The 16,128-nt window shown below is 42.3% G+C and overlaps 1 protein-coding gene across 1 annotated transcript; it reads right to left on the reverse strand.

Annotated features, from left to right (window-relative positions):
• Positions 1-2,526: 2,526 nt before the first annotated feature.
• LOC124997866 (heparan sulfate glucosamine 3-O-sulfotransferase 6-like) lies at positions 2,527-15,220 on the reverse strand. Its single transcript, XM_047571896.1, has 2 exons — positions 13,912-15,220; positions 2,527-4,219 (listed from the first exon to the last, which is right to left on the reverse strand). Exons 1-2 carry the CDS (start codon positions 14,403-14,405, stop codon positions 3,601-3,603), a joined length of 1,113 nt encoding a protein of 370 aa, XP_047427852.1. The 5' UTR covers positions 14,406-15,220; the 3' UTR covers positions 2,527-3,600.
• Positions 15,221-16,128: the final 908 nt, after the last annotated feature.

Consider the following 16,128-nt stretch of genomic DNA (forward strand, 5'->3'; position numbering starts at 1 on the left):
GCGTGGAAGTGGTGGGGACAAGCAGTGTGGGGGGGGGGAGGGCTGAACGAGATTTCTCTCTAGTGAGGGGTGTAAATAAAGTCAGAGTCGAGTAGAGTGAGGGAGCAAAAGTTTGGGAGCATGAATCATCTACCGCATTTACAGATGGACTCTGCAAATGATGCACAGTTTTGCGCTTGAGCTAAAATTAAGCCGAAAGAACAAACTCTTTGGTTGACGGCATCTGACCTTCTAAACATGTAAGTAGGGTGGAGCAGGGGAGTGACACTTGAAACATGGAGCACAGTGCTAAGACCTAAAACACTATCGCCGTGTTTGCTAGTACACAAAAGTCCTCTGCAAAAAGTCCATCCCTTCACCCTTCGATAATCTATCATCAATTATTTCATGAAGGGTGGCGAGGGGCTGGAGGTCATCCAAGATGACACTGGGCGAGAGGCAGGGTACACCCTGAACACGTCACAGGGTCCACTTTACACATTAAGTATTAAAGAGCATTTCAAAATGAATGAACAAAATAATAAACTAGAAAGAAGAAAACAAGACTCAAGATAATGAGAGACAAAGTATTGTTCTCCCAAGCAACAAATGCCCTTCTGTAATAGCTCCACCATTAAATCTAATTATAGGAAATAACCACTAGATCTCTGGGCAGCTAATGTAGCTAATATAGCTAATTATGCCATAATACAATTGTGGAAAAAAATAATAATAATTAATATTTCATGGGAACACTTTTTAAAAGGAAGTCTAATGGAGCCAGAGAAGTTTTGGCACCAGCCCCTAGTTCACACTCGGTGGCTGTTACCACTTGGCATGAATAAAAGAGCGAGGGAACATACAAAAAAGGTGATACAAAAAGTGGTTTGATAGAAACTGATTAAATCCAAAAAAAACTTCTGTTATTTGAGAACTGTAAAAGGAACACTCAAGCGTGAATACAGGTAGATGGTGTTGACCTACAGGTAGTTAGGGTTCATGAAAATACGTTCCTCTGTGTAATAGTGGATGAAAAAATAAGTTGGAAATCTCATATAAAACATGTAGAAAACAAACTATCATGGAGCAGTTCATTGCCTATGTAAGGCAGAACACTTTCTGGACCATAAATCATTCTTTATTGTTTATTAATACTAGTAAATTTAAGTTACGGTGCAGAGATTTGGGGCAATACCTATAAATGTATGCAGAATAGAGCCATAAGGATAACTCACCACACAGGCTGCAGAGAACACACAAATCAAAAATAATGAAATTCACTGGTCTGGTTCACTTTCAAACAGCAGAAATTGCGTATGAAAAAAAAATAAAGAACCTATTCCCAGGAAACATTCAAAAAGTTCCGTCTTTGTCCTTAGCAGGCCTTCGTCATCACGGCACATCACAAACGGAAAAGTGGAACGGGCAGTTCTTAGTTTTAAACTGTTTGCTTACAAGAGGGATGAGGACATGCTTGACAGACTTGAAGGCCAACTTTGGAGATTTTTACCAGTTGTTGTGACATGAAGCTACAATTAGAAGGAGCACGGGCAGTTTCTCCAATTGGGCGACTCCCCAACTGAGAGAGTAAGAAACCACAGTGTTGTATTAGCAGTCAGTGTGACTGTTCCTGTGTTTGTGAATATAGCCCAGTCAGCGTCAGGCCTCGTTCCATGATGTATGGCTGGCCCACAGATTTTCACTGTGGGTAACTTTTTACAAACACTGCAATGGGATGAATTTGGGAAGGGCATGTGCTTTTCTGCTTTTGCAGTGGCAGCCTGTTAACTGAGTACAGGCCGTGCTTTCCATGGAGAGGCCACCAGTCAGGAACATTCTTGATTTCATTTAGGGGGAAATAGATCATGTTGTTGCATTGACAAATTTCAAAATAAGATATATATATAAAAGAGTTTTTCCTGTGTAGTTATTTTATATCAGAGGGCTTCAGAGTTCTTCAGGACAAGAACCCCTAAACTGATGCTACCGGCTATATGTTTTCTTTATTAAACTTGTTTAAGTGATAAAGCGATCGATTTTGGCCTCAGTAGTTGGCTGAAGGGAACGAGCTGCACTGTTAACTTCTCTTCAACTGATACTACAGAAGAGACCTGGGATTATTTTTGGGAACTGAATAGGCTCTCGGCCAATTGCACCTGACAGTGAGTCTGTTAAACGCAGCCCTTGTGATTGGCTCAGCAGCGATAGGGGCGGGGCCTTCTGTGTGAAGGTGTATTGGTGAGACAGCTCCTGTATCGCTGAATGAGTGAATGATAACATCTCCTGCCTCCATTTATCCCTTTACTAAAATAAGTTGGATTCATATTAATATTTATTTAAAGAAATTCAAATTTGCGGGGGTAAATAAAAATCCGCGTATAAAATATATATAAAAATGTCTAAGCAACCAAAGATTTTGCAACCCCTCTGTATTATCTCTATGTTCTATATTAAGGGGAATGATTTATTCTTCATGTCTTAATATAAGCAATTTTAACGCCCGTACCATTGCTTGCACCTAAAATAAAATGTGATGTACTCAGGTGATAGTTAGGTCAATTCCATTTTTATTAAAAAGTAGTTGTCTTCACATCAAAAGCTACTTAACTTATAAATAGCAGTCATTTAGTGGTTACTGTCGCTAGCGCTGCATAATTCATTCATAAAACTTTATAAGTTAAACATTACAAACCGACTGATCAATGAAATGTGACAATTGCAGAACACTGAACATGATCACAACCTGTAATCTACATGTGATTATATTTATGTGGATACAATCACATACTACAGCGTCGCGGGCAACACAGGACAAAACGTCAATAAAAAAAAAAACAAAAACATATCTTTGCAGTGATGAAAAGAGATGAAACATGCTATGAATGTAATTTCAGGTAAAGCTTTACTTCACAACACAGAGAATCAATATCAGATAAGATTTCACACACACAAGTGTGCGAGTTCAAATGGTTAAAATTAACCACGGATCAAACTTTGCTATCCAAGGTCCAAGGTAATAGCATCCAAGGCAAAGAAAAGTGTGATGCAGCTCTGAAAGGGGAAAATAACAGCAACTATCTACAGATGGAATGTGTGTATGTTCAGTTTAGTATTTACAGACGAGGTATCATCGGTACATATCTTGCGACATCAGACTAAAATATGTATAATTACAAATTTAGAAACAGTACAATGAAAATATAAATGTTGTCAACGTATCGTAGAGTGCGACATTATCCCTAATGTCAAAGACATTAGTTTCATGTCTAAATAAATTAATTTCTTTGATAAAAAAAAAGAAAATGTAACTGTCGTCTTTTGTATCAACAGAAACTATAAATATCAGCTTATTCTACAAAAAAACACAAAGTAAAAAATGTATTTAAAGGCAGGAGAACGTAACATACACGTAATGGTTTGATAACTAAGCCTTTAACTATGTGTGTAACTTGCATATTAGCAGCACTGTGTTCACGTCAGGTTTTACTTTACGACAAAACTGTGAAAGTTCATGAGCGCTGCATGTCATGTGGTTTCTACTGGGGCAGGATGGACTTTGTCTCTACCCCCTCCCTGAGAACGATAAGCCCTGTGGAAATGGTAACAGCAAATCTCTTGCTTTCAGTCCCAGCCGAAGTCTTGCCCACTCATCTGGTAGAAACGGTGATTGAAGGGCCTGTAGAAGTCTCTGAGCCTCTGCAGGACCTCAGAGGGGATCTGGGGATGAGGTCTACCCTTAGACTTTCCAAGGCAGCGAGGTCTGCTGCTCCCCTCAGGCTTCTTCAGGCAAGGAAAGCCTTTAGTCTGGTTGAAGTAGAAGTGTTTGTCTGACACAACCCTTTTCAGTCCCAGGAAGTCCTGGACCCGACCCATCTCCCCCGCCGGATCAGACACTAGCCGCTCGCCGCTAACAAACAGAAAGTGAGACAAAGGGAAGTGCTGAAGCCAGTTTTCCAGATGCATGGCGTAGAGACCTATGCGCACGGCGCTCCACGTGGTATCAATCAAACCCGTGGAGGAGTTTTTCAAGGCGAGGCTCTGGAAGGATGGAAGGCCTGGGTTCTTGGAAAGTGTCTGGGTGTAGTCTGACACAGCCCGTGTAACTGGGTCCCTGACCACCACAATTAGCTTGGTCTGGCAATTCATAGTGCAGACACGGCTAGGGGCCTCCTTTGTGACAAAGTAGCTGGGTGTTTTCTCCATGGTGATCTGGCCGTCCAGTGTCCGAGGCATCAGGTTCCTGCACGAGAAGGAAAAAACCATCAGATAAAGACTAAACAGGTTCAAAAATGTATTGGTTGTTCCTCCATCTGACATTTTTAAGATAAACAAAAAATTCTGTGGCTAACATGTTAGCAACATTTGGTGTGTCAAGAAAAGCAACACTGGGATTCATTTGGAATCAGTTTTTAGTCAAGAATGTAAAGCCTTTTGGCTCTGTTTTGGTCTTTGACAGCTTTAGCTGCTAAATGCTTCAATGCTTCCATTAGCTGGTGGTTTGACAAGCAGGTTAAGGAGTGAAGGATAGGATGCTAAAAACATTGTCTGTGGAGTGGAGCTGGGTGATATTTCTCTCATCCAGGACACGGTATACCCAAAAAACAAGCTGAAACAACATCATCTGGTCTTGTTGGGTTTTCTTGCCGTCTTTAAATAAATGGTGGGTAGTTAATTTCTTTTATTAAGAACAACTGTGAGTGGTGCCCACCTGGAATTGACATGACTAAAGTCCGTTAACAACCAGATACCACTTTATGTTTAGAAACTAGACCTCCGGTGAAACTTTTCAAAATGCTGAAGCGGAGATATAAATCACCACAGACACTAATCCCCACATTTAACTTCAGTTAAAAGAACATCAGGATACAACGTAAACCCTCTCTCACGGTTACAGCATGATTAAAGCGTCAGACACTCGGGTGTGTTAACGGACGGGCCCCCAGACAAGCCCCGCTGAGTCTCGCTGTAAGGTCTGCAGAACAGGACCATGGACTCACTATGCGCCTGATGAGTCAAAACCACAAAGCCTCAAGAACCACTTAACAGCAATTTCCAACAGATTTCCACCCCCTCTTCTTCCTGCGAGAGCCCCTCACCTCCCTTATAGGCTCCTACCAGGACCCAAACAGGACCCAAAAATCTGCAGGAAGTGCGACCAGGATGGCAAGCTGAGCTCAGCTAGTGTTTTACACATGTGGCTGCAATGAGGTGAGATGCTGTAAATGATACGCTGATGGAAAAGATGTGTGTTAAATTATGTGTGACCGAATTGCAGAGATAAGTTATGAGTCAAACTCCAATATAAATTCATCTGTGATTAAACCTAGAATTATCTAGCTAACCTAGCTTACCTATTTATCTCCTTATCTACTACTTTACAAACTTCATATGAGCACCTGCTGTCCTAACATGTTTGACAAAAGTTTTTTCTTCTGCTTCTCTTTATTTATTCATCTCCTCCCAGATGAATGTAGACGTCCCGTCCAGTGAACAAGCCGCTTTCAGGTCAACAGAATCTGGAAAACAGGCATTATGGGCAACACGGTATTTGCCAGATCCGTTTTTTTTTTCTTTTTTCACTTGTTTACGACGGAGATTGACGGACTGCGCTTGCCAGAGCTGTGGCGGCTTTGGATTTCAGAAACAAATGAAGGAACGATGAGCAATGTTTTAACATGATAAATGAACTGCCTACAGTTCGTTCACTCAACACGTCTCTTGGTGCGTTCCTGGGATCAGAGAGCTTTAATGTGGCTTCCCGTAAAATAAACAAGTCACGGAGCATATGTGCTTTATTTGTTTCAGATAGGAAGTCTCTGTTCAGTCCAAACGCCAGTGACAGGAGGCCATTCAGAAATGTGCTGTTGATGGCAACGAAGGAAAATCTGTTTTCATTTTCCCCGTTTACTGTATATTAGTCAGATTGTCTATGGGCAAACACTGATTTGATTAACATTAAACTGCAGCAAGCCGTACAATCGTGTTATAGTTTGCTGTCAAAGGCCGGAGACATTTGGAAACTTCAAAAAACAAGCAGGAAAAAAGAAAGTGCTTTGAACAAAAAATAGAGGAAGATTGAATAGTTTTCCTCCTGTCTCTGAGAAACCATAAGTCCTGCAAACTCTTAATGCGCAAGGAAAAATATGGTTTGTTTTTAAAGCAGATAAAGTAACAGTCAAAAGTCAGTTTTTAGGTTCCTTGACGTCTGCAGTTAATATCTCGGAAAGGTTTGTAACATCCTACATCTACTGCGCTGAGCCTTTCCTCACAGAGGCGAGTGATGTATACTCTATTTAGAAGACAGTTTAACTGCAGGAGAACTATAAATGAAACTTTGCATACTTTTGCAGCATCAGACCAGTTTTATTTTGGATAAAGGTTGCAGATCCCTGGTGTAGACATGTGGACATGCAAATCATATATCATACATAACGTATGCAATACTCTCAGAGATCAACAATTAGATTTCAACCACCTCACAGCCACAAACTCTGCAATGGTTGAATGTTTCTGTCTGCTTTTAAAATGATCTCCACAGTTTTCGTTTGATTTATTGTTTATATAAAATATTGATTATGGCAATTTACATAGGGACTGAACGGCATTTTCTATGTAAAGTAATTAGTGGAGTTACACAAATCCCTAGTGAGCTGTCGAGATAATAGTCAAAAGAAAAGAAACTTCCGCAGAGTTGCTCCAGAGTGACTTTCAAGTCCTCCCTCTTTACTTAAAGTTAAGCCATTTCAATCAATCCCCATTAAATGATCCCCATAAAAAAGACCATTAATTGATTACTATCCAATTGCGAGAGCTGCAAATGGCCTATCACTGCCCGGCTGTCCCCAGTTCATCTGTGTCTGATCAATACGTCTGTCTCTATATGACAGATTGTTCCTCGGTGTGTGTGTGTGTGTGTGTGTGTGTGTGTGTGTGTGTGTGTGTGTGTTTGTGTGTACGAGCACAGAGGTGTGAGTGTTCGCTGAAGACAAACCAGCATCCTTCTCATCCCCCAGCCTTGAGTTTGTCCTTCACATAAGTGACACTTCAGTAATTGATCATAACTTCTCTCTCCATGCTCATGAATAGTTAATAAATTGGCGCCACCTCCCCGCCTCCACGTTCTCCTTAGGCTCCTACCCTCCTCATCACTAACAGTCTCATTATCAGAGAATCAATAATGGCCATTTTCTATCATAAATCTGTCTTGGTCGGTTGTGTCAGCAAAAAAAAAAAAACTTTAATCAGGCCAGGGATATACTTTACACCTGAGGGTTAGAGAGTTAAGAAAAGTGCTTTTAAGTCCACCCCGCTGCATAGAGTGGAGATCGGTAGAGGTTTCAGGAAGACATGCTGACTGGTCACACCACCAGTCTGGAACTCCCTGCTGTTAAAAGGATGTCTTTATCTTCCCTGCAAGTGCTGCAGAGCTGATTGCACTGCTGATGTCTTCAAGACAATCTGGATGAGGAGATTAAATTAAAAAAAAAAAAAAAAAACTGGCAACAAGGATGTGGCCAAGAGACTTCCTGTCCCAGAGATTATGGGCTCTCCCGCTGAAGTGGTGCAGCTACATCCCCTGTAGCATCCTAACAAAAGGCACACAAAGTGGAGCCAGGTGTGTGTAAGGGGGGGGGGGGGGGGGACACAATATCCAAATATTGTGTCCCTTCCTCAAGCAGAAACAGATTTCAGACTCCACGGCTTGTTATAGCCATTAACAGGACCATCTACACTAAATGCTGCCCTGCCAAAAGGGAGCTTCTGCTCTGGCAGACGTCTCTACATCCAAAAGCTTCCTTAGCCGAGATCCGATTAAAGAGGTGGTGGAAAATCAAGGCCATAAAAATGAGAAAGAGTGCAAACAACAAACTGAGGGGAAACATTTCCCAGCAGCGTTGCTACGCTCGGAGGATGACAGAAACAGACTGAAGGCCACGGACAGCCCATCAGGCTGACAGGATGATCGCGGAAACCTTGATTTATGCTGCTGTTGCTGGATAAAATATATTCCCCTCTCACCAGAATAAAAAGGAAAGGAAAGAAAACACGTTTCAGCACGAGAACAGAGCAGCTCTATGTGACGGGACAGCCTGGCATTTGGGGAAATAAGAGTGTTTGTGTTCTTGCTGGAAAGGATTAACATCACCATCGATTCTGGCTACAGCTTGTTACCATAAAGTTGGAAAATCAGGATATACAGGCAGAAAGAGCTACCATGGCTATGTCCCAAGGTGACAGTAATTGCGGTACACAACAACTGATGATCCCATCTACGGTACATAAAGTGTAAAAATGACAATTCGTGGGGTTATGTGTCTCATTATTTCTTGACTAGAACCAACTTTCAGAACTCTCAGTAACTCTTACGTGTGGACTTTTGCTACCTTTTTACATTTCCAGTATGAACTATAAACCAAACTAAGCACCTGCTAAGTTTAAACTATTTTCTAGGACTGCAATTAGCCCCCTACATTATTAGAAATCTTGTTTATGCAAATATGTTGATTTGTGCAGAATACTTCAACACAGTTGCTGTGTTTTTGTCCATCCCTAGCAGCTCCTGCTGACAGGAATCCAGAAAGCCAAACATCAAACTAGTGCAGCCCATTGTAGTGCAGCGGGGGAGCCCAAACGTTTGTTGAATGGCATCATACAGTACACGCACACACACTGAGTAGCAAATCATTGCCTGTGGGATCCTAAAGGCGACTGTCACCATGAAGTCTCCACATTCTTTGTCTGAATGAGAAACCTGACAGGAGGAAGTCTTGAGACCTCAAAGTTTCTTTCACCTGACGGAAAGCAAAGAAAGCAAAACTAGGAAGCAGCTTTATAAGGGTATCAAGCCTAAAGAATTTGTCCTATGATGAATAATGTGGGTGGGAACAGGGTGTTGTGTAGTTAGGGTTAGGGTTAGGGTTGTTGGTGGACACTTAGTTGGGATGGTTTGGACTAGGCTGAGGGACAAAAGCATTATGTTAATGGAAAAGTGCTTGAGTGTGTGTCTATAAAGTCATAAAATACTTTATGGTCGTCGATATCTAATTAATGACAATGGGTGTCCAGTTATAATTACAAGTCTTAACAGGATGTGAGATCTATGGTGCTTTAATGGCAATGGCTTTGACTAGGGTTGGGGTTTTTCAAGCACAGTATATAGTATATGAATATATTTAATCCAGACATCTCAAAAGAGGTCAGCTGGTCCATCATGCCAGTGGTTCTAATCACTTGAGCAATTTGCTGACTGTTCATTTAACTACACCATAAAGTCCACATTTTTTTGGTGTAGAGTTGAATAGCTGTGATATCCGTTGTCACCCCTTTAGGGTGAATTGTAATGACTGTGTTGGCCCTTGAACTCCTGTAGTCGTCAGCTCTATTTTGTCTTCAAACCATGTAATTGTTGACTATGTTTGATAAAATATTGGATTTCCATCTGATACTTAAGTCTGTTTTCAGACTCGTGTTATTCTTTTCTGGGAATGGCAGCGAAACTGAGCATGACTACCAATCATCTGAAACATTTTGGCCAATCGAAACAGAACTGTTATTTTCTTCACACGGTATGTTTCTAACTGCAGCAGAGCTATAGCAGCACGACTGAAAACCTCCCCAAGATTTTACAAGCGCCCCGAAATGTACCACAACGCACCTCAAATTATTTTAATTCCCACCATATGGCGGGCGCCTTGAAACAAACCTTACAACACCACCACCACCACCTAGACCTCGACCCAACTCACGCCAAAACCCAGCGTCATTAAAACCACGCTGCTACTACTCAACACTACAGAGACAGTTTCCTGGTCTGTTACACCAATCACCAAGTGTTCAACCTCCATCACTAATGGCCTAAGGGCTGGATGCGGTATGAGGTGTTGGGAAAAATGGCCCACGCTCTGGAAAACATTGCCCCATGCACAGTGGGATCCGCTTTCACCATTTCAGCTGTCAGAAACCAAGATTGACGCGATAAATATTTCAATCTGAATCAACCATGCACACTAGAGCATATACTGAACAGACCCTCAAGAAGAGCTCATGGTTCCTTCTTATTTTCACCTGTTATCATCACTTTGGGTCCCTATTTGCATAAATCTATGTCATTTTCAGCAGTGCTAGCATTTATGCTTGCCCTCGCGGTGCTGCCCTTAAAAGATTTTTTTACTATATATTAATAGCAATCCGATCAGGCATGGCCTTTGGTGTCAAGACTGTAGGTCAGCCAATTGATAAGCTTTCAAATTATTGATGGGATTTTAGAACTGGAATTCTTTCCTGAAATAGAAATGCATGAATTTAGGGGTGCTATTTTCGCCCTCTGCCAAAATGACAAAAACATGTGTGTTCACTTTAACCGGGGGAAAAACAAATGGAAGATAAAATGTACACATTACTCATCGGAGGCCACGTCAGTCTGACAAAGCCGTGACAATCGGAGCCATTGTGCCACGCAGGGCTGAGGTTTTTTCCAAGTGTTCTGCGGTGGCTCTCAAGCCCCATATGAAACCCATCACTCCTTGAAGTCCCCTTGAAGCAATAAAACAACACAGAAAAATCATTACAATCTTTGCTTCGTTTTTCGATGCTCTGTTTGCTTGCGGCTTTTCCCGTAATGGGCCTCGTATGCAAACAAGAGACCGGCATGGGGAGGCAGACAGGGCGGAGGAGAATGAGAATGGAGGCCGACATGAAGGCTCAGATGAAAGCGACGGAAAACACATGAAATAAGTGTTGCAGAAGACAATGCTGTGGGATTACGGCACAAAACAGGGTATGGCCGAGTCAAGTATCTCCAGCATGTAAAGTCACATGCCACAACATTAGATACACTTGTGAAAAATTAATATAATAGAGCTGCACTAAATCCAAAGAGCTGTTAAAACTGGATTGAGTTAAACATCGAAGTGTTTCTGTGCCTACATATGTCTGTACAAGACGAAACTAATTACAGTACAACAAATCACAGCCTCCAAAAATGAAAACACACTTGAATCAACAGCTGTGTTTATGACTTTAACCTCCCGAGACACAAGCATTTGTTTGGAATTTATCTTAATTTCTTTAAAATAAGATAAAGAGTCTTTAGATATTTGGGATTAGTAGGACCTGAGAAGAAATGAAAGCAATTATGAGGACGCAGGGATTATTTCAGTGTATATTACAATTGTAACGAGGAAATCCCAATGTCCTCAAATGAGTACTTGTTAATTTGTTAATTATCGCATGTCATATCAAATTAGAAAAGTTAGAATAAATAAACGAGTGCGTTTACCGATTTGCTAACAAGACAAGTGTCTCCTTATGCGGACAACGGGTCTAAATGAAGACGAATAAGTTGCAGCAAACCTAAAATGTAATGTCCCCATATGAGGACACAGGGTCTGAGGAGGTTAAACAAATTAATGCCATAACCTTGATGAAGCTAAGATTTAACGCAGGGATATTATATTAGAATGCATTTATTTTCACTAGTGTACCTAATAAACTGGCAGGTGAGTGTGGATCTGACAGCGTAAACCGAATATGCGACAGTGCTCACTTCTCATCCATCTGCTTCTCCATCCAAGACACGTGGAAGCACAAGGGTTGTGACATGTACAAACACTTTTCAGATATGCTAATGTAAGTCTGTGGCTGGTCCACAAACTGAACGGTGACTGTACAGCATTTAAATATGTACATTGATTGACGGCTGATATATTGGCAACCTTAGGTCACGCGTGTTTTAAGGGCAAAGTCACCGTACTAAAGATGATATTGATTAATAAGTGCCTCACTATGATTGAATGATTGATTCGGTGAAACGTTTATATCCGTACGTTCCGCGGTGCCTCTGAAAGATGCAGATGAAGCCTGCATCACTGCATCGGGTGTGTTTCAGGCATTTCAGGCTTGACAGCGAGCTGACCCTGCGTTCGCCGACAGTCACTCGAGAAGGCCTTGCTTGTTCCACACGGATAAGTTCTTTCTGACACACACGCACAATGCCGCTCTCTGGTCGCTGCACATGACAGCAAACAGATTTCCCCAAATTGTGAGGTTCTGTGACAACAGAGGAATCACCTTTCAGTGATTTCACCCAAGATCACATTGCTCCTGTCCCTCTCTATTGTTGCGTTAATCCATCCAACCCCCTCTCCACCTGTGGGTCTATGAACATTTTACAGTACTTAAAAAACAGCATTTTTATTAGGTTGTGCATTTTTCAAATCGTATGTTTGCCTATGTCCTAAAAAATCCATCACTGACTGATGTATAAATTACCTCTACCAGCATTTAACTCACAACAAAAGCTCCATGTGTACACGTTTGTTATGGAGGCGTCGCTGCTTGACTGATTTAACTTTTACTAGTGGTGCTGCCGTGTTACAGCTCCAACAAAAAGAAAGCTTTCAAGCACAAAAGCTTTACCACAGCAGTCAGGCTAATTAAAACACGCAGAATAAAAAGAAAAAAGAAAAACGAAAAACATGCCCTAAAAACACTGGCTCTGCGTCGGCATTTACACACGAGGGCTTCTTCTACTTCTCTAAATAGTAAGTACTGGAATAGTATCGAGGAGGGCTGTGGAAGAAAATATGAAAGAAGAATGTGGGAACAATTGAAGTGTAAAAAAAGAAAATGTGTACTGTACAAGGCAATAAAGTGCTAACACGGTGCATGTGTGTGTTTGTGAGAAACAGACAGAGAAAACATAGCGGCACGCTAAAACTGTCACTGGTGAAACCATTTCCATTCCCCCTGCTTTCCAAGAGTTAAAACACAGTGAAGGGAGTTTAGGGGAAAAAAAGGGGCATGAGCAGATTGAATTACACCTCATATTCCATGAAGATGAAGGAGCATCTCGCTGTCAAAGTGTTTGTTTCAATGCTCTTCAGCCCATTTAGGCATGTCTCTCTCTCTCTCTGTGTCTCTCTAAAATAAGTATGGCAGTAATGTAAAACTGCTGAGTACAACTGTTCGGCTCGAAACATGTCCAGGAACTTGCAGAACATCTGGAGATGATCAGTCCCAACTTCACACAGACCTAAATCCCTCTTTAGTGCCTTAAATCCACCCAAATGATAGCTCTGGTCAGCCTGGTCGCCCAAGATCATCTGCTGTCACTTCCACAGTAGCAGAGGAACGTTTTACGTATCCCCATATAGGGCTGTGAAATCGTGACATGCAACTGGAGGGGGGTCACTATCAGGACAGGAGAAGTGACAAATATTTTGAAGCACCTTAGGGGAAAAAATGACATGGGCAATGTTTGTTTTTTTTTGTTTTGTTTTTTTTTTGCAATAACTATAAACCGCTTTAAACCCGTGAAGGCCCTATGTGCATCGACAATACACCACAACCTGGACATCACCACTACATGAACCCAACTGTATCTATCAGTCTGGAGAACCTTATGTAAATGTGAATTGCCTTCATGTGCAGAACCATTTGGAACAAAGTGGGAAAACTAATAAAAGACATCCACGTTGAAGTTTATAGGTGGTGTTTAGATGACTGTCAGGATGATTAACTGCTCCTCCGGGACTTTGCGGGCCCTTTGGTCCACAGTGCAGCGCACTCTGAGCGTAATATTCTCTGAGCTGGTCTGAATAAATCAGCCATCGGGGTCGTGCCTATCCGTTTATTGACAGGAGAGCAGAAAACAACACGCAGCACATCTGCACAGGTGACTGGGTGTCAGCAGCGGCGGGGTCATCGCTGCTGCTCATCTGCCCCTTCAGCCTGACATCATACATCACCCTGTCCTGGTTATGAGGGCAGCCCAACGACACTTTTCAGAACTTAGAAAAATGTTTGAGCTGGGAATTTATAAGTCCTGTCACGGTGTACAATCTTCTCAAATGCCCTACAATTTAAAATTTCCTACCAAAACTGAACTAACCCCTAAGCACAGCCCGCATGCGTCTTTGAGTGTGTGCGTACCTGTACCACTCCAGCCCTTTATCATAGAACCTGTCGAAGAAGTGCGGCTCCGCGCCAAACGCTCTCACGTCCGGGTGGATGCGGAGAAACTCCAGCAGTGCGCGGGTCCCCCCTTTCTTCACGCCGATTATAATCGCCCGCGGAAGCCTTTTGGTCCCGAAAGTGTTGGACACGGGGATGCCGCTGCTCGGCGCGCTCTCCTCTCGCCCGTCAGACAGCTGCGGCACCACCTGCGGCGCGTCCGTGCGGTTCCGGTGAGACGCGTCGGGGAAGAGACGCGCCGGCGGGTCCTCCAGTATGCTACGCCGACCGCCCAGCATGTCATCGTCCGCGTCTAAACCTCGCTGACTGTACAAAGTCCTCGGAGCCGAATCGCAGAATCCGGTGAGGCAGTAGAAGAAGTAGGTGAAGATCAGGACCATGGTAAAAAACACAGACACTTTGGACAGGACTTTCCCAAAGTTGAACCTAACTCTGCATCCACTACATCCCATGAGTTGATCTCCTGCTCGATGCCAAAGGGCCAAAACGGTGACAGCATGCTTCTTCTTCCTACATGGAGTTAATACTGTTAAATGTGTCCAGCAATACCTGTTGCGCAAAGGTGAGACAGTCTGTCAGAAGCGGAATGGCACAGTTGGTTTGTCAAAAGTGATCTTCATAACCACTATTTTTTTTTCCATAAAATTTTGTCAGAATAGTCCTCTAATCATATTTATTTAAACTGAATAAAGTGCCACTTAATAAGCTGGACTTTGCATCCTGGTGTAGCAGAGCTCTCTGAGGTCCTGTGATCTCTCATTCAAGATTGCTCCCCTGCTTCTCTCACGTCCTCCTCCCCCTTTTTTTTTTTAAGTCTCCACCCTTTCCATACGCTATATGATAAACATGTCTCAAAGGGAGACATATGCAGAGCCTGTTATCCTGTGTATTTAGTTTCATGTATTGAAAATATTCAAATTCATTTGTAATTTTAATACACTATCCATAGGAAAGTGATTTATCCATATTTAAGTTCTAATAAGGAAATGTGTTTTTGATTTGTTTGAGGTTTGTGTGAGGCAATTTGCGTAAAAAATAAAAAATAAAAAAATGCAGTTAATTTTGGGGTCTAATGTAACACAAAGTGTGACACAAACAACCCGAGCTGAAAAAGATCACTTTATTCCGAAGGGAGGGGAGCGCATCAGTGTAAGCTGACCTCAGAGAGGAAAATCCTCCTTGCCCCTTTGAACCCATAGATGTGATAGATGTCTCAGTGAGCTCTGTGAATAACAAAAGCCCCGAGGATGTCTATCCAAAACCTCTTGTACTCTCCCTGCACCCTGAGATTCAACACTGAAGCAACACGTAGACGACCGGTCTCCTGACACAAACCTCCAAAACAATGGGCCCGAAGCGGCAGAGGAGGGGTCCCTGCAGCCGCTCCGTCTCTGTTCCCACAAATACAGTATCCGAAGGTTGAGTGCGTCACCTTTGGGGCTGTACAGGAAGGATCAGCGGCGGGATGTTGCCCAGACTCTGTAAAGCTGGAGCAGGTATAGAGTTTCCTCGGAGATGAAGTTCAAACTTTGAACCTGACTAACGCCGGTTGCGGCTGTTTGAATGGAATGACAGGATAGAAAAAGAGGGAGGAGAGCTAAATGGTAGATAATCTGCTTGAAAGAGAGTAGCGTACACTATTAAACACACCTCAGCCCTGGAGCACAGTGTGTTTCAGACAGGGATAATAAATTGGCAAGCTCACTGTGTTGGTTAATTGAATTCTGTGTTCTTTTATCTCTAGTCCTTTAATATCCTCAAAAAGAGCTTAAAAGAAGGACGTTAAAATTTAGTTTTTGGGAAACACCCTTGTTTGATTTCTTTCTTCTTTTTGACATCCATCCTGAGTAATGTGATTGAAAGATAACAACTTAAAATGTTGAGGACACATGTGAGGTCCAAAAAACCAAGACAACATTTCGAGGGTCTTCTCACAACTCTCTGTCAGCAGTGTGAACACACAAGGCGTCCTGGGTCACATTAAGTACAGCCTATACAACTGCTCCTGTCAAAGCAGAGGTCCGCCCATGAGTTCCGTAAGTGACGTCTGATCTGAAAAAACATATACTCATAAAAAACACACAACAGAAAAGCTCATCAGAAATGTACTCATGCCGATACATGCAAAGTTGGCATAGGTAGTTAAGTTACGTTAATCACCGTTGCCTTTACTGC

The sequence above is a fragment of the Mugil cephalus genome, chromosome 20, assembly GCF_022458985.1.
Source record: "Mugil cephalus isolate CIBA_MC_2020 chromosome 20, CIBA_Mcephalus_1.1, whole genome shotgun sequence".
Taxonomy (NCBI): Eukaryota; Metazoa; Chordata; class Actinopteri; order Mugiliformes; family Mugilidae; genus Mugil; species Mugil cephalus.

Coding starts and splice junctions, on each gene's coding strand:
- LOC124997866 (XM_047571896.1), bottom strand. CDS start 14,405: ATGGGATGTAGTGGATGCAGAGTTAGGTTCAACTTTGGGAAAGTCCTG. Junction 4,220..13,911: donor AAAGGGCTGGAGTGGTACAG/GTACGCACACAC, acceptor CTTCTCGTGCAG/GAACCTGATGCCTCGGACAC.